Source organism: Gambusia affinis, linkage group LG02, assembly GCF_019740435.1.
Source record: "Gambusia affinis linkage group LG02, SWU_Gaff_1.0, whole genome shotgun sequence".
Lineage (NCBI taxonomy): Eukaryota > Metazoa > Chordata > Actinopteri > Cyprinodontiformes > Poeciliidae > Gambusia > Gambusia affinis.
In genome coordinates this window covers 18,668,872-18,695,376 of record NC_057869.1, presented here as the reverse complement: position 1 = coordinate 18,695,376, position 26,505 = coordinate 18,668,872, and the positions used below count along the sequence as shown (strand labels likewise).

General features: G+C 37.2%; 2 protein-coding genes across 3 annotated transcripts; one reads left to right on the top strand and one right to left on the bottom strand.

The window, feature by feature from the left end:
• The first annotated feature begins 9,543 nt into the window (after nucleotides 1-9,543).
• Nucleotides 9,544-20,001, top strand: LOC122822108 (cartilage intermediate layer protein, nucleotide pyrophosphohydrolase). Of its 2 annotated transcripts, XM_044100516.1 has the most exons (10): nucleotides 9,563-9,671; nucleotides 10,087-10,185; nucleotides 10,406-10,561; nucleotides 12,228-12,281; nucleotides 12,402-12,671; nucleotides 12,796-12,975; nucleotides 13,081-13,386; nucleotides 14,739-14,847; nucleotides 15,262-15,410; nucleotides 15,500-20,001. In XM_044100516.1, the coding sequence occupies exons 3-10, from the start codon at nucleotides 10,498-10,500 to the stop codon at nucleotides 17,845-17,847; spliced, it is 3,480 nt and encodes a 1,159-aa protein (XP_043956451.1). In that variant the 5' UTR covers nucleotides 9,563-9,671; nucleotides 10,087-10,185; nucleotides 10,406-10,497; the 3' UTR covers nucleotides 17,848-20,001. The 2 variants fall into 2 exon arrangements, with proteins under 2 accessions (XP_043956461.1, XP_043956451.1); XM_044100526.1 differs by lacking the exon at nucleotides 10,087-10,185 and having other exon boundaries at nucleotides 9,544-9,671.
• Nucleotides 19,867-25,065, bottom strand: eif3jb (eukaryotic translation initiation factor 3, subunit Jb). Its single transcript, XM_044100539.1, has 8 exons — nucleotides 24,859-25,065; nucleotides 24,624-24,712; nucleotides 22,272-22,329; nucleotides 22,058-22,161; nucleotides 21,872-21,968; nucleotides 21,505-21,663; nucleotides 21,320-21,393; nucleotides 19,867-21,059 (listed from the first exon to the last, which is right to left on the bottom strand). The coding sequence occupies exons 1-8, from the start codon at nucleotides 24,869-24,871 to the stop codon at nucleotides 20,931-20,933; spliced, it is 723 nt and encodes a 240-aa protein (XP_043956474.1). The 5' UTR covers nucleotides 24,872-25,065; the 3' UTR covers nucleotides 19,867-20,930.
• Nucleotides 25,066-26,505: the final 1,440 nt, after the last annotated feature.

Below are 26,505 nucleotides of genomic sequence, written 5' to 3'. Positions count from 1 at the left end.
CTGGCACATTTTTAAGGGAAATACTTGCCGTGTAGGGACACCTACTGGATGATGAGTGTAGTGAGAGTTTAAAAAACAGTCAAAATTTTTGACTGGGACACAAATATCAGTGCCTCCATCACAATCAGCTTCTCATTGAGAGAGACGTATACGTGTCCTACTCGTGACTGTTGTTCTTAAAAATTTCTTGCTTCTGTTTATCCCTTCACTGGCTTTAGATATGGGAACAAGTTGTTGCTTGGCATGTTCTAACCTTTAGAAGACTTTATCCATATCCAGACAAGATACTCCCTCGTCCTGGAAAATACATGAGTTAGAGCTGATTTGTTGAAAGAAATTACTCTTTGAGGACAATTTCATCCATCGTTTTACTCAGCTTCTCCTTCTTTTTCTTTTCTTTTTTTACTAGTCAGGCTGTATTGATGCAATCTAATGGCGTTTCTCTGTGGAGGTTGTGATAGTAGACAGAAGAATAGAGGATTAAAACACACCTGCCCCTCTTTCATTGTCATTATTTTCCAGTCAGATTGATGGACTGGAGTGATTTCACCAGTACTCAAGATATCACTGTCCTGAAATGAAAACTGAAATCATTTTCAGTTATGGCTAAAATATGGAGAAAATTTTAAGCAATAAACGCTGCAAAAGAAACATTTGTGTCACTCTTTTTTTTTTATGATTACAATTTGAGTTAAGAAACAATACTTTCAGAAAAGAAGCTACTGAGAACTACATCAGTTAAATAAAAACTTTCTGTTTGACCTGCTCATTTATTTTTTTATTTGATTTAGAAGTTCTCTAATCTCCGTTCTGAATTTAGGTGAAAATGCACTTTTGTCAGACAAAAACTTAGTTTTCCACTTTTGGATTATCCTGTTACTATCCTCGTTAGAAGAGCAACAAGTTTAGTATTTTCTCTGCAAAATGACTCAACAGCAAAATTCTTCTTCTTTCCAATTAACACTTTTTCATCTTTGTTTCTGATGTGCTTAGTCTAAAACTTGGCCTCCACTAGAGTGCAGCAGCATCTTTCTGCACCACAATGAAAACTGACAGCCTTTCAGTCTTAGTTTTTGTTAAAGTAGCTGATGAAATCACATTCTAACTTTCTGCTTTAATTCTTCCTGTAGAGAAGAAAACATATTCCCAATTAAGATCTCACTTTCTGTGGTAAAATAGTGCAAAAAAAAGAATTGATGGTTACCCAACCCCATCTGCAGGTGGTGGGATGTGAATTATATATTTTCCAGGCACATGTGTCATTTTTTCCCCAGTTGTTATAATATGTCAAATTTAACTTATCAGAAATTTTGCTTTGCAATTTAATACAAAGGTCCACTTAAAAACAATCTAAACATTTCATCGCCATATTTTCTCTCACAGAAAGCTTTTTAGTTTACTTCAAACCTAAAAAGTATTGCAGTAAATAATTCAATATTTTATTACATAAAATATTTAAGTATTTTAGATCTTAAATACGGCAGCTAATATTGCCGGTGAAGCATGACCTATCGCGGCCACCAGGGGGAGACAATAACAATTTTGTTTCTTTTTGCTCGTATAAACAATGATTTCTACATGATCAAATATATGTTATTATAAAAATAATAATCACAACTTTAAAGTGAAATTGTGTGGTTTCACTTTCACTATGTTATTACTTTCTGATAACATAGAAATCATTACTAAAAAAAAAAAGAACATCTGTTCCACTTTGGGGGGCCCTTAGTGGCGCCAGGGCACCAAGCAGCCGTTTAGTTTGCTTAGGGTCGGGAGGAGGGTTGGGGTTAGGATTGGAATTAGGATTTTAAGGTGGGTTGGAAACATAGTCCAGGGTTCAATGGACTTAGCTGTGAAAGGTTTTAGCAGAATTTTTTAAATCTTATGGGACGTTCCATTCATTTCAAAGGGACCGAAGATTATCGCAAAAAGCTGAATATTTCTTAAACCACAGAGCATTTAAATACCAAGAGAAATAGCCGTAATGTCTTAAATTAGCAGAACGAGGGGGAAATTGAATGGTTGAAGTAGCACAATTCATGCAGAAGTAGTTATGTGGCAAAAAGTGTATGGAAAAAAGGAACTCATTAGTGTGAATGCCTGCAACATTCACACTAATGACTGTAAAGAGACGTTCTCTTTGTTTGGCAGTACAGAGACAGGTCTGAAACTTTGAAATTGCCTCTAACTCCAGCTCAAGTCAATAAACGGGCAAAGAAAAAGACAAATTAGTCTATGCCAAACCCTGAAGTCATCTATTGTAACCTTGGTACAATAAACTGGTAAAAAGGCAGAATTGGTTTATTTCAACAAGGAATAAATATTACAGTTGACGAAAGTTTTATAGCTCAATACAATGCTTGCATAACTAGCTAGTGATTACTTTAAATGAATGACTGAAAGAAGGAAATAAATAAACGATGAGTAAATGTGGTACTCAGACTGTGCATCAAAGACAAGAACCATGTTTTGGAGACTGAAGTCTTAACATTTCAGATTTTTTTCAGTTACCCATTAAGCCAAGATGTAGAAATTCAACCTGCTTAGTCAAGTATGCACAAATTTATAGTTTTTTTTTTTTTCTTCTATAAAATACAAGTGATAAAACTGTTTCTACATCAACTTTTCTTGGAACATATAAAAACACAAACATACTGTGTCCATCTAGTAACAGAGATTGTTGGATAACTAACAGATGTTGATTCAAAGAAGAGACATAGGTGTACAGTCAAAAGAGCTTTTCCGTTTGGACAAGTACATCAGCTTGCCAAAATCACAGCCAACAGTTTTCCAAATTAAACACAGCATTTTGCAGTATAATTACAAACAGAGAATTGTAAGACATAAAGCTTTTATCAGAGAAACATACGTTCAGCAATGAAAGCTGAGTGCCAGAGTTAAACATTGCCAGGTCTAAATATCTCAGGTTGCCTTTGGGAATGCAAGTGCTGAATGTCTTGTTTGTGTTGTTATAGTGAATTATGACCAACATCCAAGAAGGGGATATCAGCTTTCCACAGCTGTTTTGATCAATTCCGGGCCTTTTCAAAGAGGGATCTGAAAGAAATCAGTGAGGTCAGAGGTTTAAGAGAATGAGAGTTTATTCTCTGTAAATCATTTGTTAACATATGGATTATTAAGTAAATACCACCAATGAACTAACATTTGAAACTCCAGCATCAGTTCTGATTTTTGAAATTGTCTTTTAGTGGGTTATCACAACACTTATTATGTTTCTTTGGCAGGATTTTACTCCTGATCTGGCTACAACTTTTTCCGCACAAATTTAAGAACCTACTTTAAAGAAATTAGTGGTCAAGTTAAGAACAGTTAGGGAACTGTAACACCTCTGCAGAAAAGATGTAGATGCCTAAACTGCAACATGTGTGAATGGGAGAAAGAGGTGAATGGACACAAAACAGCCAAAGAGGATGTCAGAATCTAACATGTGGAAGCTATAAATAAAAAAAAAAAGGTGCTTTGAAGGTTTTGTGGTAGATCCTAGTAGGAAGGTTTGGTTCTCACAGATTGTTTTTATTTTATAGCTTATTTTCATATCTCTGGCTATAAAACAACCAATAAAAAAACCATGTTTGTTAGTGTCTCAAAGACCGAAGAAGTCCTGTTTGATGTAAAAAATGTTCTTCCAAACCATCTATTTTAGATGTCTCTCTGACAGGAAGAGTCAAAGAAAATGGATGAATTTCAAGAAAACTTCACAGGATGATTCTGCAGCTTCTCTTAGATAGATCTGACTCAGTCCTTTTTTTCCTTCTGATTGTTGTTGGAGCATAAAAGGCCACTAATTTTCACTCCTTGATTAAATTTAATTTAAAACAAACTAATAAAGCCATTATGATTGTCAATAAAAAGCACATTGTTATAAAAAAAAACTAACTATAATTTTATGTCTAGGACATCAAGTATAAGTATTTTAATTTAAAAAATAAAAATAAAGTTAAAATAACAAGTGTAACATCATGGTTTTTTTTTTGTTTTGTTTTGTTTTTTTTTTTTGCAGGGATCATCTTCCTTCATACCTGTAGTACTAAGAATCTGAAGACGTCTCCAAGCTGCTCTCGAAGCAGGAAAATGGACATGTAGATTTAATCTGTGTTCCACGTTGGACCCACATGTTTTCAATCTGTCACGTCTTCATGCTTTCATTAGCTGGACGCTTTCACAAAACATGAAGGACTTTTTACTCTCTGAAACATTTCAGCAGAAACTCCATCATGCTTTCGTCCCGTTCATATTCATGTCTATGTGTCTGTGCAGACATGTAAGTGGACATGCCTTCTAGCTTCAAACATGTGTTGTATAGATAATGATTTGGTCATAACATTGTGCAGATGTTCACTTTCCCCCTTTTTCCTCAGAATTATTAAGATGATCATCAGTTAGACAAATAACATTGGGGCTTTTGCACCAACGCCAGATCAGTTATGCAGTAAGCTAAGATGAAACACACGGCTGTCAGTGTGTTAGGAACAGAGTCAAAGGAAAGCAGGAAGTAGATTTCACAGTTGGCCTCAGTATTTCTCTCATCTAAGGACAGCATTGTTTCAGTCCTGCCCAGTTATACCCTACTTTGCCTTTAAGACCTATGAAATTTAACACAGTTCATTGGCTACAATCTTCTGTTAACTATTAAACAAAGTTAATGGTTTTATTTGCTTCCCTGAGTTGTGTGTATTTGTATATTGCTTGTTGAAAACATGACAGCTGTTCAAAGTGGAGTGAAATGCAGACATTTTAATCGCTACCTGTAAAGGAACCTCCAGTTTGTTTTTGTTGCCAGCTTCCCATGCGGTTTGTCCCCTCATGCTTCAAATCAGCACCTCTTTCACACATGCTACTTGGAAAACAAACGTACCCATTACTATTTTATGAGTTTTTGACTGTGAGTAATGTGGAGCAGCCTAATAGTAAGGCATTACAACCAGACATAAGAGGTCATGTCTGAGGCAAACACTAAAAACACACAACAATTAAGACCACATCCTGCTGGTGTTGTGGATGAAAAACGTAAAGTTTTCTAAAATGATAATATTCTGATGTTCCTGTCACCCTTCTGCTTGGTGTTTAGTTGAATTGTGAGCTTGAAGTTAGCCTGGCTGTTGGCACCAGACCAACAACCAGGTCTGAGTATTTCAGAAACTCTTGATTTACTGCATTCTCACACGTAACCAGAAAATGGTCAGAAAGAAAGAAGACATCCAGCGAGCAGCAGTTGCGTTAGCGTCTGTACCTTTTGATGTCAAAGGTCAGAGAAGACTGGGCAGGCTTGTCTTACACTTTATAACAACAATCGAAAGTGACAGCTGCTTTAAAATGAATCAACAAGAAAAAGAAGCTTCATGAAACATGAACTACTCTTTGAACAAAACATGCATAAAACACATGCTTAGTAGTCTCCTCAAGATTATAATTACCTTTTGATCTTTACATTAAAAATTACATCCTCTCTCCTCCCTAGTATCATCATAGCTAAATATTTTCACCTCAGTGCTGAACTTACCGGGATTTTTTTTTTCTCCTCTTCACTGGCTAATAAGTGATTGGAAGCTTGGATTGGAAATGTTTGGAAGCTATATAGTCTAATAAGAACGTTGTGATCAGCAAACGTGTGAGTATCAAGACAAATAATACTATCACAAAATAAAAAACCAGAAGGATTCAGAACTTTTATAAAGTGGACATTTGAAAAGTAGGCATCGATCAACAGAATGGCCTCATTGTTAATTAAAATTATGTTTCAACAACCTTGAGTTTAAGATTTTTTTAGAATAGAGAATAAAATGGGTGACGACCGCTCAAACTGCTAATGCATCAAATAGATATAGTCTACTTGAATTCTAACTTTATCTGCTGACAGAAACTTTTATTGTTGCTACTGCTGACAAAGAGCCATGAGCTGATAGATTTCAGAGGAGGAGGTCAAAAAATGTATGTAAAAGACTAAACCCACACTGCATGACTTGTCTCCTCGTCCAGCACAGAGGACAGTGATGAGAGACAGACAAACAAGGGGCTGCAGTTGGTCCATTTTAATGACTCTACCAGTGAAAATATGCAGACCTGCTTCTGCTCCTATCATCAGGGCCTCCGAGGCCCACATTTACCCCCGTCTACTTCCTTTCTGTCTATAAAATATGTACGTATGTAATCCTGTAGCAGAAGCGAGGCAGCATTGCATGTCTCGGTCTTCTGCTCTTAAAACTATTATATAATCCAGCTATCTTCTAATCCAACACAGCAGTGATGACGGTAGGATTCTTCACATTTGTACTGAAAAACATAGTCCACCTCTTTGTTTGATCTAATTGGGAGGGATCTTCCACAAGATGACACCGTCCTCTTTGTAAACCACAAACTCTGCAGGAATGTGAGCAATAAAATGTTCATCCATTTCTTTTGCCAAGTCTGTAGTCTGAAAATACAGAAAGACACTACAAAAAATAACATTTTGGAAACCATCAGTCTGTGTCCTTTTCAACCGAGCTTTTAAAAAGATACAAGATTCTCAATGGAACTACAGAAAGTGAATGGACATTTTTATTTTAAACAGCTTTAAATCTAAAAAAATATATATATATAATAAAATAACAGACAGCAAGAAAGAGAAGCATACGCTCAATTATGACTGGAGGTGATGAGAAACAAATATCTAATGAATTCAGTAAATCTGCTTGAAGCAGTGAGCAACTGTTTGAACCACAGTAATTATTTGTGCATTAATTTTTCATGCTCACCTGACCATGTTAATGAAAGCTCGCATGCTCTTTAGATACAAACAAAGAACGCTGCTAAGACAAGTTGTTTTTACAGCAGTGTTTTTCACCTCTGCACTACAAAAATTACATAAAATTATCACGATTTTACCCCTGAGCATTGTTTTGATGCTTCAGCTGCCTCTGGACTCTCAGCGCTAATTCAGTCTTGATGGCATGCATGCAGTTAAAACATGATTATTCACTGTACCATCATTTGTTCCTTTACTTAGCCTGGGAACTAAAGGAAGCCAGAAAATACTGAGGTGCAGAAACAGGTCATCTCTTCTCCCCCGGGTTTTCTTTTCCTTCTAATTCACACAGTGATGTCACCTAACGATTTGTGGGAAAACATCACGGTGGAAGCATTACAGGACCTCTGAAAGAAAATACTTAAACTGTGCCAAGTTGTGCTTTTGCTTGTTTCTTCCTGTAGCCTACACATCAAAAATACCGAAAAAACCTCAGGTGGCATCTTTGACAGAGAATTAGTCGCTGGTTTTATAGCCTCTCCAGCTTTGCAGAGGAGCCTTTCAGCTCAGCGCTTCAGTATTTTAGCCTCCGATTGTTTGATCTACTCTAAGCATGGTCATAATGCGGTTTCTGGCAGTAATGGTCAGATGTTTCTGATGAAAGAATACCTTGTATAACCAACTGCAGACCATCTGCTTATCACCAAAAACCAGTCAAAGTCAGAAGCTGGGTAGACACAATGGAGCGATTAGCTGCTAAAGAGTCAGATGAGTCCCAGGAGAGCGTGTGCAGATTTTATACCAAAGAAAATAGAATTTGAATGAAAACATGGTGGAAGTAGCCTGAACATTTTTCCCAGCTGCATTTTGCAGTTTGAAGAAGGCTTAAATGTAGAGATTAACGTTTTGTGGCAAATATCAAATCTTCAGTTAATGTGAATCCTTGACCTGCAGATACCAGATTTAGCTTATTGCAGTTTCTCTTTAGGAACTGTAATAAACAACGAAAGAAGTACAGCATGTGGTTATTTATCTTTGAAGCAGGAGAGAGCAAATCAGACAAAATGACTGTAGAGTTGACATTTTAAACGGTCATTTTAAAACAGAAATTAGCACAGTAAGAAGACACACCTACTGTTATATGAATAGAAACAGAGCTTTACAGACCTACAATAAAATGCATTTCATCACTAACAAGGTGATTCATATATTGGGCCTCACATATTCATGGTGGTTAGGGACCCCAGCTACCCCCCAGTACCTAAACTCTGCGAACACTTCAAACCTCCAATAAAAATACTTATAACTATCTATTTTGGGCGTGTTGTGGTGGCGTAGTAGACAGCGTGACCCACATTTGGAGGCCTTGAGTCCTCGACACGGTCGTCGCGGGTTCGATTCCCGGACCCGACGACATTTGCCGCACATTTCCTCTCCTTCCCCCTTTCCTGTCAGCCTACTGTCATATAAGGGACACTAGAGCCCACAAAAAAAAAACCTTGAGGAAATAAATAAATTAAAACTATCTATTTTGTTCAAAAACCAAACATATTTAAATAAGTCTTAGCACTACTGCTGAAGCTACTCTACATTCTTCCTCATCTCCGCTGTTGCGGGTTCAACCAATCAAGGAAAATGAATGGGCATCGTGGATTGGCTGCTTTACAAACGTCAGCCAATAGTGTGTTAAGTAGCAGAGCGCCTAAGTATTTTCAGTTTCCAAAGATGCATTTTCTTTTGAATATTTTGCTCTACAAAAATCTCCATGAAGAAGCAGATGTTTAATTTAGTAATTTTTTGGTTATTTTGCACAGAAAAATCTGAGAATGGGTGAATCAGGTGAATCTTAAAACTTGAAAATAGGAAATAATCAACAAAATATTATTAATCTCCCCAGATCCTGTTTAACTTCCTTGCTTTAGTTTTTTTTTTTTTTTGTTTTTGTTTTTTTTTTTTGTTTTTTACTTATTTGTCCAGACAGAAAATCAACCAAAATCCTTTTTAAAAATTTAGGAACGCCTGGCGAAATATCAATCAAGTTCACTAAAACATTTTGGCTTCTTTGAAGCAAAATTAAAAGCAATTTAGAGTAGCTTAACGCTTTAAGACAAAACTCTGTCCACTTGTGTTTTTCCTAAAATATGTATCTTTTTGAGCTGGAACTGGATCTGAGTTTAAGAGGTAAAAATCCTCAGCAAATTACACCAAAGTTTAAACCAACACAAGACAAAAAATTTGTAGACACAGCTGTACTTTAATTTCTCCTTGGAACCCTGGAGGACAAATGTAATAATGTGTGTGAAATTAATGTGTTCAAATCTGATCAAAAAAATAAAGAAAGGCTGTATTCAATTATTAACATAGTTAATATAGTGCTACCTTTGTTCAAATTATTTTCAACTATGTCTTTTGTAATTATCACCTCTCAACAGAAAACTGAGGGGGTTTTTTTATCAATGTCTGATACTAGATACATTTTAATTAGAAGTATTGCTTTTCAAGCAGAATAATTGAACTGATGGGAAGATTGAAATTAGAGCAAATCCGGTCGATCACCACTGATCTTTTATTACACAGGTCAATCTATAAACACTTGCCTTTGTAATGTGTAGCCTATGATAATTCCTCTTTTATGCAACAAACCATCTAATAATCATTTAACATCATAGTTCTACAAGGGGAAGTGATAAAAAATATCATGGGGCAAACACAAAGACCTTGTGGCTAGTAGTCGAGAGGGGAGGGAGTGGTAGCAGAGGCAGAGAGGTATAAAAGCAACGAAGGAGGAGGATTTTCAAGTAGAACAAGGAACCACAAGGGAAGGAGAAAAGAGTGAGAGAGAAATTTCAGAAAAGGTTTAGAGAAGACTTTCAAGTACAAAATATACAACCAGAAGCTCTTTAGCAAGTGTCCATTTTCAAAGCAGGTAAGAAAAAAGAGATCCTACTTTATTTTATGTGTTCTGATTAATCTGATAGATTAAACTGTGCGAAGAAGTCAGATTATGACCATGTTAAAATTAAAGTGCTAAAAGGAACTTACTGTAAAAAGTATGTAAAAAGTAATAAAAAGTATTCTAAAGCTAAAACTTTTATAGCGTCTTCTGTACTATAAACTATGCACATTTTGTAAATCACAATCCTAATCTAATATCTGACAAGGACACTTGTGTTGTTTCTTTATATCCCCCCTTTCAGCTACATATGCAATTATTGTTCTAAATATCCACTGAAAAACATGAGCAATGAAGAAGCTACAACATGGTTGTTAATGTCCAGTTTTTCCTCCTTTTAACTCAGCCCTTTTGTGTTTGTGTGTGGGTGTTTGGGTTGTGTGGCCAGATTTCGACAGTGGATGCAGATATGTTTGAGTGTTCCCCAGACAAATGGTGATGGCTAACACAGATGTGTAATCTGAGAGCACAGCTCTGTCCATCCAAGGTTTTTTTTAACTTTAAAGCTCAAAGAAAAGAAGTACGCTGCAATTACTGCTTTGTTATACCAGAAACAAACTATTGTTTTTATAAATGTAATGAAGTGTGCTACCCATTTTTTTTGTTTTAATGCCACTTTATTATCAACTTCACTCTTTTATAGAAATGTGCAGTATGTGCTGAACAGTCATGACTTGGAACATATTTTGACTTAATCATTCCTCCAGGTGTTTTCGCTGCCAAAGATTTACTTTTTCGTGGACTTACGCATAGCAGAGGAGAAAGTCTGGAGGGTCCAGTTTGGCGGCAGAGTGTGAAAATGTCACATAGGTCTCTTCTCATCTTTCTGGGAGTAACTGCAGCCACTGTTCTTACAGTTCAAGGTGTGACACTTAACATTTAGTTTTATTTTGTCTCTCCAGTTCATGCTTAAATGTCTTCTTTAAATTCACAGAATTTTACAAGATTGTAATAAATCAGACAGATTTTTCTTAATGTCTCTTCAGCCTTTCTAAGGGTTTTTCATAAGACTTTGGTTACTTCAACACTAATTTTTGTACTGCCTTTATACCCAAATATGACAAAAATATCTAAGCAGACAAAAGTATCTAAGGTTTAGAAATTTCACAAATGATCACAAAAAAATCCTAGATAGAAAATGCAAAGATCATATTTACTGCTGGTTCCTTTCTCAGTTATTTATGTACATTTATACCAAAATCATTCACAATTCAAAATGAATAAAGTAGTTTCAAGGTAATATGGAATCCGTCGATCCATTGAGAGCAACCATTTACAAGTGGAAAACATTTAATGCAGCTGCCACTTTTCTCTGAATTTAAATTCCTCAGCCTGAGTTTGGTTTGTGCACTGCTCATAGAAAAAAAACAGAAACCAAATCAACGTGGAGACCTCAACCTGTCTGAAAGGACTGAGAGGAAGAGCTGCACAGAAAAAAACTGGAATATACTGCAATGCACCAGTAGACCTCCATTCTCCATAAAAAAAGATATGTGATATTATATTGACTGTTGCTTCCTGGTCTTCTACGTCCCCAAACTCTAGTGTCTTGGAGTTTCCTGTGTTCAGAAGCTGGATTTTCTGAATTTCCCATTAGAAATATAACAGGGTCAACTGAAAATACAACTTGAACAGTGTGAGCTTGCTTAGCAAACCTAATTATAGTATCTAACAAGACAGGGCGCATGTAAAATGTCATAAATGGGACTAATATCAATTCAGTTCAACTTATTTATAAAGCAGCAATTTACAATGCATGTCTCAACTCAATATGAGCTTTAATAATGTCACTTCCAGCTTCTTATTTTGACATGGTGTATACAAATACCAGTATACATCTGTGAATATTTAAACTTTCAATAAAACTAAAAAAAAAAACAGTAGTATCAGTTTATGTTACAAATAACCTAGCACCACAATTAGCACATTTTCTGACTTGCGAATGATCCCATTCTTGGGAGTGACATTTCCAGCTTCGATTTCCAAAACAAATTGAAAGAAACAGTTTAGCTGTTTAGTAGAACATTGAAATAGTTTTCCTGTTTGTATGAAGAGTGAGCGCCTTTGTAGCATTAGCAATTTTTTAAGTGATTCTCAACAAATATTATCACTAGTTATTGAATGACAGGACAAGCTTAAACAAAGAAGATCCTTTTGTAACCCGTACAGCTAATTCTGATTGCAAAGATGTGTCTAAACCTCATTGGCCCGTCATTGAATGCAGCACTGGCATGACCAAACGTCTTGGTGTTGGTGTCCATACATGTTTTACCAGCTGGTAACACTGGCATTTAACTCTCTCCCCCTTTATTCTTGCCACAGCAGTACATTTTCTTTGTGAGTCTCAACATAGCAGATATTCATATATCCTGGTTCACACATCACATCGCTAACTTTAAACAATGGATTAGATTACCTTTAATATTTGTGAATACATCAAATATTGTTTTAGAACAACTTACCTGGTATGTTTTTTTAACATACCAGACACAAAGGTATTAATCACTCACACTCATCTATCCTGTGCAGGATCATGGAGAGGAAACAACAAAGAGTCTAAACGTGCAGTCTACCACTCTGATGGTGGGTTGATGAAAAGAATTAACCTGAAGTTTTAAATTATGTATTTTTGGTTTGATGTATTGTTAAACTATGATAGATAAGCTAAACATATCTTTCTTTCTGTAAACACCACATGTCCAGACAACTTTGAGTGGACCACATGGTTCAACGTTGACCACCCAGGAGGCCGAGGCGACTACGAGCAGCTGGACGCCATTCGCTTCTATTACCGTACCAGAGTGTGTGAGAGTCCGCGTGCAGTTGAAGCTAGAACCACCGAATGGGTCCCAGCCCGGGAAACTGGGGAGGTGGTACACGCAGATCCAACTGTAGGATTCTGGTGTCTCAATGAAGAGCAAAGTCCTGGACGCAACTGCTCTAACTACGCAGTTCGCTTTCTCTGTCCAAAAGGTTTCCACACTCAGAAACTAAAGATTTTAAAAATATTATTTTACTGTGTTTATTTTTCTTACCCATTACATACAACAATAATAATATTAGTTGAACAATAATTTGCGTAATTGTATTTTACCAGAAAGAAGTGTAAACACTCAGGGAACCTGGGGTCTATGGTCAAACTGGAGCCCATGTCCTGCTCTCTGCGGTCAAGTAGGTGTGCAGCTTCGCTATCGAAACTGCCAGTCTCAATCAGTAACTTGCAATGGGCCTAAAATAGAGGGGAAACCCTGCAACGGACCTGAGTGCATCAAGACAGGTGAGCCAAGCTTGATTGAATCACACAAACTATCCTGCAAATGTCTTCACTTGGACATAAACTAATGTGATAGGAGCTAATATTTGTGTTTGCTCTCCTTTCTAGATTGTTATCTGCACTGTGTGATTGGGAGAGTGAATGCTGACTGTGATGCTTGCATGTGTGAAGAGCACATCCTTTTGGGTTCTGTGCGAAGCGCCGGTGGTCTGATTGCTGAGGGAGCAGCAATTCTTCGCTCAGGCAAACTCCTCACCCTCACAGACCACAATGGGCACTTTAGAATTCCTGGAATATGCCCAGATGGCAACACAACACTGACAGTCAGCCTGCTGGGTCACGCATCGCTTGATGTCGTTGTTCCCCTCACCACTGAGCGGACCTCAGTGCTCAGTGTACAGTTAAAAAGAGCAGGTATGGATTGTAGTCCTTTACCGCATACAGATGAAACCAGACTTACATAAAACATACAGAGGAAAATTACATTCTTATTTTCTGACACTATATCTGACTAAACATTTATGTTTTAGGTTACTTATGATTACAAATGTTATTTCTAGTTGCCCAGTATAACAACAAAAATATTTTTGGGATTTTTTTCATATATATTAGATTACACACTATTCCAATTTCTTTTAGAAAATTAAATTGAGGCACATCTCTAAATGTATTTCAAGGGAACATTTAAAACACACAGTTTCCTTTGCTGATTTCTTTTGGAAAATAAGAAATAAAAAAATTCAGCTAAGATATCAAGATAAAAATTGTGACCCTCCACAAGTCTGATTCATTCTTCAGTAAAATTCCCAGATGACATCTGTTGATAAATGCAAGTATTAACACAATGGTGGATGTCTGTATGTCCATACCATTCAGAAAGTAGATAGGTTTTGAAACCCTGAGATTTATGTATTTTGGTGCAAACTGTGTATAAAAAACCCAAAATAAAAGCAAAAAGGGCTTGTAAACGCTCACACTGAAGCTGTTAAGACAGTGTTATGATCCATATGTTCTGTATGGAGAGGGTTGGAAAGGCCACTCAGTGAGCAGGAAGCCATTAATGGTAAATGATAAATAATCTGTACTTAAATACCACTTCATCTGGTCCATATAACCCCAAAGTGCTTTACAAACATTCAGTCATTTAATCATTCATCCATTCACATTTAGATTCACAGACTGATTGTGGTTATCTACACTGTAGCCACAGCTGCCCTGGGGCAGATAGAGAGAAGTGGGGACTCTGACCACCACTAGCAGGCAAGGCAGGTGAAGCGTCTTGCCCAAGGACACAACGACTGAGATCACAATTACCCCAAAAGCAACATGTATAGCCAGAAGGCAGTTTGTAAATCCACTCAGGAAAACAAAATGTAATTTTCCTGTGCTTTGGAGACACTAACTTAAGTCTGGCCAAAATTATCACTGTTGCATTTGAAGGAAACAGGGAAGAAGGTACAAACCTGAGAACACAACCCCAAATATGACGCAGGAGTGGCAGCAACATATTCTGTGGGTGTTCAAAAAATAGATGGCATCTCAAGAAAAACACAATAAAACATTATGTGGAAATACTAAAGCAACTTTTGAAAGTGGGAAATGTTGAAAAAAAAGATCTTACTTCTTATTCTGGTGGACACAAAAGATGTAGTTATTCCTTACTAAATATCATACAAGGAAAAAAAAAGTCACATATATTGCAACTGTCTGTACTGCCACTGAAATTTAAATAAGCCATGGAAGTAACATTTCTATTTATTTTCCAGAAAAGCTTCATGTCTTAAGCAACCCTGAGAGTAAAGCCAGGAGAGAAGGACAAAGTGCTGCCTTCTGCTGCAAAGTAGCTGGAATACCACAGCCTAACAAGTACCAATGGTAAGAGCTCAACTCAGATACACAACTCTAGTTTCTAGGTCCCTGTCTAGGGGACTTAACATAAAATAAAAACATTATTCTCCATAGAAATTGAAATTTTGTTTACATAATCTGTCAGTTGACTCAATACGTAACACACAACCCCATAAACATGATTGTGATAATAATAAAAAATATGTAATTTAAATTAAGCGAATAGTAAAAATATGTCTGTGCAGCTACAGAAATATTTTTCACAGGTGTAGACATGAGCAAGAAATTAGTCTTGGGTGTAGGTAAATAGGATAGAAGTGAAAAGTAATGTTTCTGACTTCACAAACTACTCTTAGCTTTGCAGCACATCTACCATAGCATTATTTGCACCAAAGTTAAACTTTATCACCTTTTCTACTATTTATTTGCGTGAACCAACAGGTTTCATAACAACATTATTATGGAACTGCAATCCGAGAGCACGCTGGTCCTGAAAGATTTACATCCAGAGCAAGCTGGAGAGTACTACTGCAGAGCAAGTGGGCCGTCCGGCGCCGTCAAGACCAAACCTGCCATTCTGAAAATCATAGGTTTGTCTTTGACAAAATAACTGAATAAGCATCAATAGAGTAGGTCTCATGAGAGTAACATATGTTTTATTCATACATTTCAAATACAGGTAGAGAGGAGCATTCATGCAACCCCACGCCTGAATCACACCTCATTCGTCTTCCACATGACTGCTACCAAAACAGTACAAACTCCTTCTACTACGATGTGGGCAAGTGCCCTTCAGCCACCTGTGCTGGACAGCTGGACAATGCCATCAGGTGCAAAGACAATGTGGCATACTGCTGTGGCGTGGCAAAGATGGAAGAGAGGCAGCTGACGTGCCAAGGCTACCAGTTGCCCACCATGGTAGTGACAGAGTGTGGCTGTCAGAAATGTGTGGACTCCAAGGCTGTTGTTTATGGTCGTGCCATTGCTGCAGACAATGGTGAGCCAATGAGGTTTGGCCACATCTTCAAGAATGGAGTCAGAATCGGCCGCACAGGCTACAAAGGCACCTTCTCCGTCCAGGTTCCCCCAGACACTGAAAGACTGGTGCTGACTTTTGTTGACAACATGCAAAAATTTGTCAACACCACAAAGGTGCTTCCATTTAACACAAAAGGAGGAGCTGTTTACCATGAAATCAAAGTTCTACGAAAGAAAGCTCCTGTGACCATCAGCTCCTCAGAAACTAACACTCTAAATCTCGGGGAGGTAGAAGGCCAGGAAGCAATGGTCCAAATCCAGATTCCCCCTCATTCTTTCTACAAGGAGAACGGAGAAGTCTTTACCGGTAATGTCAATGCAAGTGTTACATTTTTAGACCCAAGAGATGTCACTACTGCTGCTGCTGCTTCAAGTGACCTTAATTTTATAGGAGGTGATGGTGATGTGCTTCCACTGAGAACCTACGGCATGTTTTCAGTTGACTTTAGAGGTGAGGAAAATAATGAGCCTCTAAATGCTGGCGAGGTTAAAGTATTCTTGGACTCAGCCCAGGTGAAGATGTCAGAGCACCTCAGCAACATGAAGCTTTGGTCACTGAACCCTGAAACTGGCCTGTGGGAGGAAGAAGGGAGTTTGCAGCTAGATAAGAGAAGGAGAGGCAAAAGAGAGGAGAGAACATTTTTGATAGGAAACATGGAGATCAGAGAGAGGCGTCTGTTTAATCTTGATGTCCCTGAAAATCGCAGATGCTATGTGAAAGTGAGAGCTTTCCGCAGTGAGCGTTTCATGCCCAGTGAGCAGGTAGAGGGAGTTGTGGTGAGTCTCATAAACATGGAACCAACACCTGGCTACTCCTCTAATCCTCGTGCCTGGGGTCGTTTTGATAGTGTTGTCACTGGCCCGAATGGAGCTTGTCTTCCTGCCTTCTGTGATGAGCAAAAACCTGATGCTTATTCTGCATATGTGATGGCTAACCTCGGAGGAGAGGAACTAGAGGCTGTGCCTTCAGCTCCTAAACTCAATCCCAGCCTTGTTGGAGTGCCCCAGCCTTACCTTAGAAAGCTAAACTACAGGCGAACAGACCACGAAGACAGCAGAGTAAAGAAGACTGCATTTAGTATCAATGTGGCGAAACCAAGTCCTAACGCAGCTGAGGAGTCTAATGGACCGGTATATGCATTTGAAAAGCTGAAAGAATGTGAAGAGGCCCCATTTAGTGCTGCACACTTCAGGTTTTCAAGAGTTGAAGGAGACCGTTATGATTACAACACTGTGCCATTTAATGAAGATGACCCAATGAGCTGGACAGAGGATTACCTGAGTTGGTGGCCTAAGCCCATGGAATACCGGGCCTGCTACATCAAGGTTAAAATTAACAGTCCGCATGAAATCAATGTAAGGTCTCGTAACATGGGTGGCACCCATCCAAAGACAGTAGGCCAGCTGTATGGTCTCAGAGACACTCGCAGTATTCGTGATATGGAACAGGCAAATGTTTCAGCAGTGTGTCTGGAGTTCAAGTGCAGTGGCATGCTGCATGATCAGGACCGTGTGGATCGTACCCTGGTGAAGGTGATTCCTCAAGGTAGCTGTAAGAGAGACCATGTGAACACGATGCTTCAAGATTATCTGGTGAACCACCTACCTCTAGCTGTCAACAATGACACCAATGAGTTCACCATGCTGGCACCTCTTGACTCTCTTGGCCACAACTATGGAATCTACACAGAGACGGAACAAGATCCGCGCACAGCAAAAGAGATTGCACTTGGGCGCTGCTTTGATGGCACTTCTGATGGCACATCTAGAGTCATGAAAACCGGTGAGGGTGTGGCATTAAGCTTCAGTTGTGGGGATCGTGAAGTGACACGTCAGAGTGTCTTTCAAGCTATGCAGAGCTCCCAAAGTCAGATAGTAACAAGTGTTGCGAGAGGAGACAACAGGAAGACCAGACGTCGACAAAGGGCCAACACACTCCGCAGGAGTGGGAAACGTAGCGCCAGAAATCCCACAGGAGGAAAAAGATAAATGACTCTAAAGTTCATGTCTGGAAACAACAAGACACTGAAGCAGTTTTTGATGTTTAAGTAATTTACCAAAACATATTCAAGTTCCAGTTATACTTTATAATAAAAGTGGTCAAAAATTTAAAATCTAAACCTTCCGCATTGGTGTACTGACATCCAAAGTGGACTAGTGATTTAGGAGTTACAGCTTTTCAAATATGTAAAGCCCCCTTTCTAGCAGCTCACTTACAAATATTCAATTACATTTATTCAAATGTAATTGAACAAATTTGCATAAAATAAATAAACTTCAATTTTTAATACACCGCCTGAAGTCTGAAACATTTCACCCGAACACTGTATGTCTTGAATGATAGTAAATCAGCACTTTAATGTAGTATGTGGATCTTTGTGGCATTAGTTAATGAAATACAGCTGCAAATAGAACATTTACCAGTTTACAAACTTTCACTTGATTACTTTTAAAGTTTCTGGGTTATTTTGGCAGTTTACTTTAGGACATTCTTTCATATAGTTAATCTCTCTGCAATCAACATTGTTGCATTTAGCTACAATGTTGAAGTAGACATTATATGCATGTATCTTTAAAATTTTAGTGGTCCAGTGGCATTTCAAAGTGTCTAACTGTCTTTATATGCTCCACTTGTTATAGCCAAAGCTCCAAGCAGCACATTCAACAAAGAATCCATATGGTTTCTTTCTTCTTGCTCTTTCAGTTTCATCTAACCCAAGAAAGTTACTTAAAGACTCACCCAACTTGAGAGCCCGGATCTGGCAATAATCAATTAAAAACTTAAATGATCATTTGGATTTTTTTGGTGGTGTGCAGAGCATTTGAGCAGTCAGTGTCACATGTGCAGAAGATAGAGGTTTTGATAATCAAAAACAAGTTGGATGGTTCAGCCTCTGGGCAATTTCAAGATTTGAGTCATCTGAAAAATGCCATGTTTTAACAACAATATATTTTTACCCAAGTTATTAGAAGTCAATAGATATTCATGTAGCTTTTCAGTTAAAAGATTTACAGTACATTTACTTGAAACACTTAGAGCTAACACACTTTGATACCACCTTCCAGGGTTTAAAAGCAACTGCATGCTGCTTTAGATTCTCAATCGCCTACAACATGCCAATCCTAAATACCAAATTAGAAAATGACTTGATTTTTTTTTCTCATTTTTAAAGATAACACACCTCTCATCCAACGGGTTTCTTCAGTTCTGGAAAACTGATACAACAGTAATCAAATTACAATTGCTTAAGTACTTCCTGCAAATAAGAATTTCTTCTCTCAGAGATTCTGGTTTGTCAAGCTTAAAACATTTCCTTGTAATCATTTCCAGTTAAACGTAACTGGAACAGATCACAAGATACTTTTATGCAAATACACAATTAAAGCAAAATTGACAGTTTTATGCAAATAAACATTGAAAACAGAAGTACCAGTGCATCAAGATTTTTAAGACAGGCTTTGAAATACTGGATTTATTTAAATACGTCAAAACTGATTTGAGATTGACTTTAGACTAGCTGTTATCAGGTTGAGCTACCTGTCAGAGCTAAACAGCTGTTTGCTCTTCATTATCCCTTTTAAGTTTTGATTTTAATGTTACTGTTGTATATTTGTTTTTGTTTTTTTCTAAATTGAGAATCTTATGATGAAAATCCAACTTGTTTCGTAGCCATTCTGGATTGGTTTTAAAAACCATCAACAATCTAAGGCTTGGTTGGCCCAGTTGTTCACTGGGCATAAGCTCATATTTGTACCTGCTATTTTTTTTTTTTCTGTTACTAACCATAAGCGTATTCAGTTTGTCAAACGTTTCAGCTTTAGCGGAATATTTTGGTAACTTGGGAAGTCCTGATAAGTTTTTTTAAATCACCACTGTAAAATGTGACAACATTGTTGAACAGTTAGGTGCCAATCGCATTCTTATTGACGTCAGACTTTGTTAATCAAATGTGAATGGACTTTTTATCAGGTTCCGGTTTATGCATATTAAGAATGACCAACACACAATTTGCTCTCCTGACCAGTCATTTATTAAATTAAGATGCTTAAAAAACAGATGTCATATCTTCAAAATTGCATGTATCGAATCGCCTGTGTAAGATTGGAACTGGTCACGAGCTAGAGCAGAAAAAGGAGGAAGATGCCCCTTTCAACTAACTGAAGCCCATATGAAGACATGTGGAGTCCATTAGCCTCCGCTCCTCATCACACTTGATACAAGCCTGCAGAAGCAACAATTAAAGAGACCAGTTACAGCAAGTTACTCTATTTGCCTGATCTGTTGGTTTTCTGCATTAGTAAAATTCAAATTAGTAAGTTACATTTCTGTCATGCAAAAGAAAATACTTTGAAGCATTAAATACTCCGTATTTTCAAGGATATTCCAGAGATGTATCAAGAGAATGGCTGTGAGGTTTTAAAGTCACATTTATTATACTCTATCCCTTTTATCTTAAATTGAATGTCATGTGCACTCTGTAAAATTATCATATGTTGTGCCTTTCTCAAATAACCCACAATGCAACTGTTCCAGAGATGAATAATAAACTGAATAATTGTTCTGCATTTGGCAACCCAAAAGATATTAACTATATACATTTTTCCTGTAAAAGACCTAACCACACTTCAGTGTGACCTATAATACATGACATTCTGGTTTAGGAATTTGCATAGAACCTTGTTTCTATGTCACTTCACTTACAACTGCTGTACTGCCATTTTACAGGAGCAACATTTATTTAAAAAAACAAAAAACAAAAAAAAAAACCCAGAGCCCTGCAAAATTTAGACAGCAGCAATTACAAATGTATTCTTCTTTGAAGCTGGGTCACACTACAGATTCCACATGATCGTGTGCGAGTTGAGGCTGAATGAGACGGAAAAGGCCATTCTGTACATTAAGAGTACTGAGACTGGATGCTCCCAGGTATTGTCCCTCTGGTAGCAGAAGCAAAATGAAAGGGGCGGCACATAGTTCAGATTTCCCAGGATGGCACTGGACAGCATGGGAAGGTACAGCTGTACTTTTGATGGATAAGAAGGAGGGGAGGAAAGTAGTTATGGAGCCTATGTCACATGAAGTCCTCGTAGTCCTGGGCATAACCGCCGTCAAACTCTGCATAGTCAAGGTCGTCTCTCATCTGTGCTTTCAGTCCACCTCCAGGCACAACCCCTTTCTTCTTCTTCTTCCCTTTGTTTTGCTGAGAAGAAAAAATAAACATGACTTAAGTTATAGTGAACGTTTTTGGAAAGTCATCCAACTATGCTTTACATGTGAATTAAACTAAACAAACCATGACACATCATAAAGAATATCAAAACTTAGACTGCATATAACACACAAAATACAACATATTCCCATTACTGTATGAACAGACAGTACCAAACTGGAGTAGATTAACAGCACCCCCTGCTGCTTATAAAGCTTTATTCAAATTCAAAAGAAAAGCATAAGACTTACCTTTTCTTGTTTCTGTTTTTCAGTAAGTAGGACTGAAAGTGAACTACTGATTTTCTTCAAGTCATCTACTTCCACTGTAAAAACAAAAGAAAATTACAACTCTAGAACTTGGTTTTAAAAAGGCACCGATAATAATTTCATACTTTCCGATACTGTCGGAAATATGAATAAAGTTGTTTTCTTACATGAAATACAAAGTTCCCGAAACAATGAATCCAAGAAACTTGAATAATGGACTGATTTTTCAAACTGAGTTATCTTTTCTTTCAGCAATTTTTCAAATTCTGTGAATTCTTCTTTGGAGGATGGACACATGGCATCAATTCCTGTGACAGTATTAACACCTACAAAAACAAGAACAAGGTTTTAAAATGTATGAAGACAAAGAGTAAAAGTGCTATTACAGTACAGCACATATTAAATATATCTACTCTAATATATCATTAGATACCCACATTTAAGAGGATTTTGGGTGCCTGAGCTCAAGTCATCCTTAAAAACATTCAGAAAGCAATAAGAAGTTAAATCCCAGAATATGGAGTTATCTCCTACCAAAAGCATCTTTTGCTAGCTCCAAGTCTGCATCTTCCTGTAGTTTCTTGACTCTTAACTTCTCTGCGAGTTGATCCTCTGGAGTAGGTTCTTCAGGCTAGAACAACACCAACCAAATGTAAAGTCACATTTAAAAAAAAAAAAGGCAAAAAAAGTCCCTTTCATTTGTTGTGCAATGATACTTACTTTCTCCTCCATCTCCCTTTTCAGTTCTTGTTGTTTCTTCTTTAGCTGATTTTCCTTCTCTTTAATCTTTTCAGTCAGCCTTTTCTTCTCAGAAACTTTTGTGTCTGGGGGAAAAAAATGAATTTACAACACTTAGTTTTGAAAACAAAGTTGAAAGTTTAAGTTAAAAGGACGAATATTAATGTGCAACAATCACACAAATTTAAAACCTTACCCGTCTTCTTCACCTCTACTTTTTTCTCCTCTTCTTCATCTTCATCATCCCAGTTATCCTGTAAACAAATAGAAATTACACTGTTAAAAAGATTCTGAAAAATGTTATTTTGAATAAGGTTATAATAATTTTCTTGATAAAGTAATTGCTGTAAAGTCAACAATTCATTCGGAACATAAAATGAAACTATTTTCAAGATTATATAATTGAAAATTTCTATGGGATATGACATCCTTTGTTAAATCATACCAGACTCTCCTTTCCTGGTATGATTTAATAACCAGAAACTTAAAAGTTGTTTTTTATATGTATATAAAGGGCTCTCTCTTTGTTGGATCAATTGTAAGTCTTAAGATAATGGTGGAAAAATTAGAAAAGTGACAATTCTCATTGAAAATGTTTGTGTCTTCCACTTAGTTTTCCCTTTTACTGTAAAAAGTTGACACATAAGCTAGATAAGGACAGACTAATAAAAACAACCCTTTTAAAACTGATAGATCGTATCTGAATGTCATAATATTTTTTGATTGAATAAATCAAAGTCCTGTTTCTGTCCTGGGATTACAAATGAAATTAAATATTTGTTTAAATAAACCAGAAACAACTCTAGAAGTTTTCTTTTCTAAGTTCTGTGCAACATTAAGCTAAAATAAACTGACAGACAAGAAAAATCAAATAAAAAAAGATGAAGACCAACAAGCAAAGCAGTTTAAGGTTATGGAGCTTCTTTTAGAAAACCATTTCTACGCTTCTGAACTTTCAAGTTATTTCAAATTGCTTAATAACTTGTTTTTATTTAGGCAATATTTATGAAGTCATCTTTATAAGGATATGGTCTTAAATCTATTTTAGCAGGTTTGTGACCATGTGCCGCTTCTTGATTATTTACTGAACAGGTAAATAGATGACTACATTTTATAGAGTTTAGTTTAAATTGTTAAATAAGAAGAAAGTCAAATTTAAGTCAAAAATAATGTTCTTTGCTTCTACCTACTTTAATCTCCACTTCACTTTCCATTTAAGCAAAATTTTATTGTGCCACATACAAATACAAAAAAACTCTTGAAAGTATGAGATGGACTGATTAAATAAATTAATTATTTATCAATGAATGTAAGGGGCTGTCTAGTTTAGGGGCTAGTTTAAAGATAATCCCCATATGAACAGGAATTTGACTTTATTGCAAAAATTATCATGAACAGGTAAAAGATTGTATAACCTGAAAAACAGACCCCCATGTGTGCATGCACCTGATTAACACAATTCTTTATCTTGAAAATAGCTTGTGGTTGAAAATTTAAAGGAGTTATGGTGGCAGGTTTTTACTCCCATTACTTAAGTATACTAAAATAGAAATGTACATGATCTTTCAGATACTACTATCGGGATGACTACTGTAGACAAATGTTTTTCTCTTTACACCATAATCTGTTTTCTAAACCTAGAAAATACTACAAGCCAGAAAAGACAACCTAGAAACACTGACGCCATATGTGACCGACAACAATTGACTCTGCCAGCTCTTTCCTAACGCTTATTGAGAAGTTTCTGGAAAGAAAACAAGCCAACATTACTGCAAAGACCAAGTGTAATCCTCTGAGTCTGCAACTTAACATCGGCTTATATCTTTATAAAACCCAAAGGCTCCCAGTTGTTTCGTAAAGTTTTGGCCTAGTTCTTACTTTAGTTGAGTCATCAACCCACTGGATGATTTCCTCTGAGGCTAGAGATGGTTAGCAAGCTAGCGCTGCCGCATGCTGAACGTGACTCAAGCTGGAGGAATTCAAACTGAACCGGACAACCTCCTCCAAATATTTCATGTAAATAAATTTGTCAAAATACGAAACTTTTGTCACCTCTCACTAAACATTTCAAAAACACGACATAACTCGGACTGTCAAACGTTGAGTCTCACTCTTAAAAGCAAGGGAACTTAGAAGTAAGCAGAATGCTAGTAGCTAATTGGCCCGTTAAAATGCTAGCTTGTGGCTAAGCTATTGAAATTTACCCCCAAGAGTTTCATCACTGTAGGGAACTCCCACACAAAATTTTTATTTTTAATCTTATGTGTTCAATTGACATGTTAACATCAAGCGTATAAGCAGTATGTTTTAACTCGAACAGCGGCCTCTGGCTACCCGAGTAACAGGCTTTCTTTTAGAGCCACATGAGTTAGCCGTCAGCTAGCACAAAGCTAACCCGAGCTTAGGGTTGACAGGGAGAAAGGAGCCGCGCTGAAGCATGGCGTAACAGCCGGGAAGATAATATTTCAATTCATCGACAAATACCCCCAATCCAACTTGACAAATGCAACGAAACCCAAAACGACATACGCGAATCATGTCAAATTACCTTAACGTCTTCCTCTTCGTCCTCGCCTTCCCATTTGTCCATCACTGCCGCCTTTTTAATCGGCTCCTCCGGCTCGAAGCTGTCAGCGTCTGTAAAACCAGCAACATAATATTCGTCAGGCCAGTCCACATCTAACGACTGGGTTTTACAACAGCAGAATGTTGGGCTGTCTAAACAAAGTCTGCTAAAAGCGGATGATGTACATATAGATGTCCTTCCTAAGTTAGTTTCTCACCCCAGTCCGCCATCTCGGCTGTGTTGGTTGTGTTTGACAGACTCGCAGTAAAGTCAGCGCTGCAGCCCGTTGGCTGGCCACACTCAGAAACTGCTCCCACGTTCTGGACGTCACTCCCGGATTATCTCCCGTCACCACTTCCCCAGTGCGCTACCCTCCGCTACTTCAAACGACACAGACTTGGTAGGCACGGAGAACACAAAATTCACCCCGCTTCGTCATATTACTGAAAAAATATATAAATTATGGAACGGAGCTCATAGTTACTATTGAGTCTGCCTTAAACATTTGGGTTATGATTTCGATTTGAGCTCAAAAATAGGACAATAGTTATAGTAATTGTTAAGCATAATCCCCTCTGAAACTTATTTATTTAGTGCAGTATATCAGTAACATGTTACTGACGTCGGACCACTTCTTTTCAGTAACGAGTAATCTAACGCGTTATTTCAAATCCAGTAATCAGATTAAAATTACTTACCCAAATCACTAAGCGTTACTATTTTTCTTTTGCAATGTAATTTCATTTCCTCTACACTATTTGTGGCTTATGATGGGTATAAAAATCTAATAAATAAGCTCTTTGCTTGCTTATATCTTGTTTTGTTCAATGGACTGAGAGACTGCTGTGATTGCTTTGATTTTTGCCCCTCCATGTATATATACTGTATATATATATATATACACTATTGGTATTATTCAATTCAATTTAAAAAGTACTTTATTATAACCTGATAAAAATTACATATTTTTGCAGCTAATATTACACTGTTTTCTTCAAGGAGTAATGCTGATGGCTATGCTCAGGAAGGATGTTGTGTAGCTATGTTACAGTGATTCATTTGATGCTGCTACACCAACAAATAATGGCAGAAGAGAATGGTTTCTCTATAAATGATTTACAAAATATTTGCTGCAAACCTTCAAGGTCCTGAGCTTCCTCAAAAATTACAGCTTGCTCTCACCCAGCTTGTAGAATGATGGCACCACCATTAGTCTGGACACGTGGAGTACAGGTCGCAAGGCATTTCCTGACTCTCCCAAACATACTTTATATCCATGTGGCTGCAACAGCTTATTCATTATCTTTTATCTGACCATATTTGACTTTAGAAGGCAAATATGTTTGTTCCGTTTTTAAGCCATAGCCTTCTTCTTTGGTTCCTTATCAATATCAAACTCCCTAAATTGTGGACAGTGACGCCTTAGTTGCTTTTGTGTTTGTTCATGAACATCCGCATAAATATCTTTCCATTTGATGAGGACATTTTGTGTCATCTTCCAGTCCTTTGCAAATAGGTGACACTTCTGAATAATCTTACCTTACAAACTGATAATTATGGATTCATAAGATAGTTATAGTAAATGGCTCTGAAATACTTTCACAATCAGTGGACATCAACAGTTCTTAAATCTTCACCAAGTTATTTGGTCTTTCCCAATGTTCTTGGTTTATCCATCGCTGTCAAAGAGAAACTACCAGCAGCAGTCAAACATTAACACTAATAACAAAAGGATAGATGTAAAAAGATTGTTGTGTAGTTTTAGCACCACTTATTAAAAAAATTCAGCAAATGTATTTATGCATTGATAGTTGAATATTATGTGGATTAGAGTAACATTCTCTTAATTTAAACTTTTGTACCC

Bases quoted from the DNA above. Each gene is read 5' to 3' on its own strand.
- LOC122822108 (XM_044100526.1), top strand. From the start codon at position 10,498: ATGTCACATAGGTCTCTTCTCATCTTTCTGGGAGTAACTGCAGCCACT. The intron at 13,387-14,738 runs GTATGGATTGTA...TTTATTTTCCAG, and splicing joins TGTACAGTTAAAAAGAGCAG to AAAAGCTTCATGTCTTAAGC. The intron at 15,411-15,499 runs GTTTGTCTTTGA...TTTCAAATACAG, and splicing joins TGCCATTCTGAAAATCATAG to GTAGAGAGGAGCATTCATGC.
- eif3jb (XM_044100539.1), bottom strand. The intron at 21,969-22,057 runs GTAAGTATCATT...GTGTTGTTCTAG, and splicing joins AAAGGGAGATGGAGGAGAAA to CCTGAAGAACCTACTCCAGA. The intron at 21,394-21,504 runs GTAAGAAAACAA...TTGTTTTTACAG, and splicing joins TCGGGAACTTTGTATTTCAT to TGGAAGTAGATGACTTGAAG.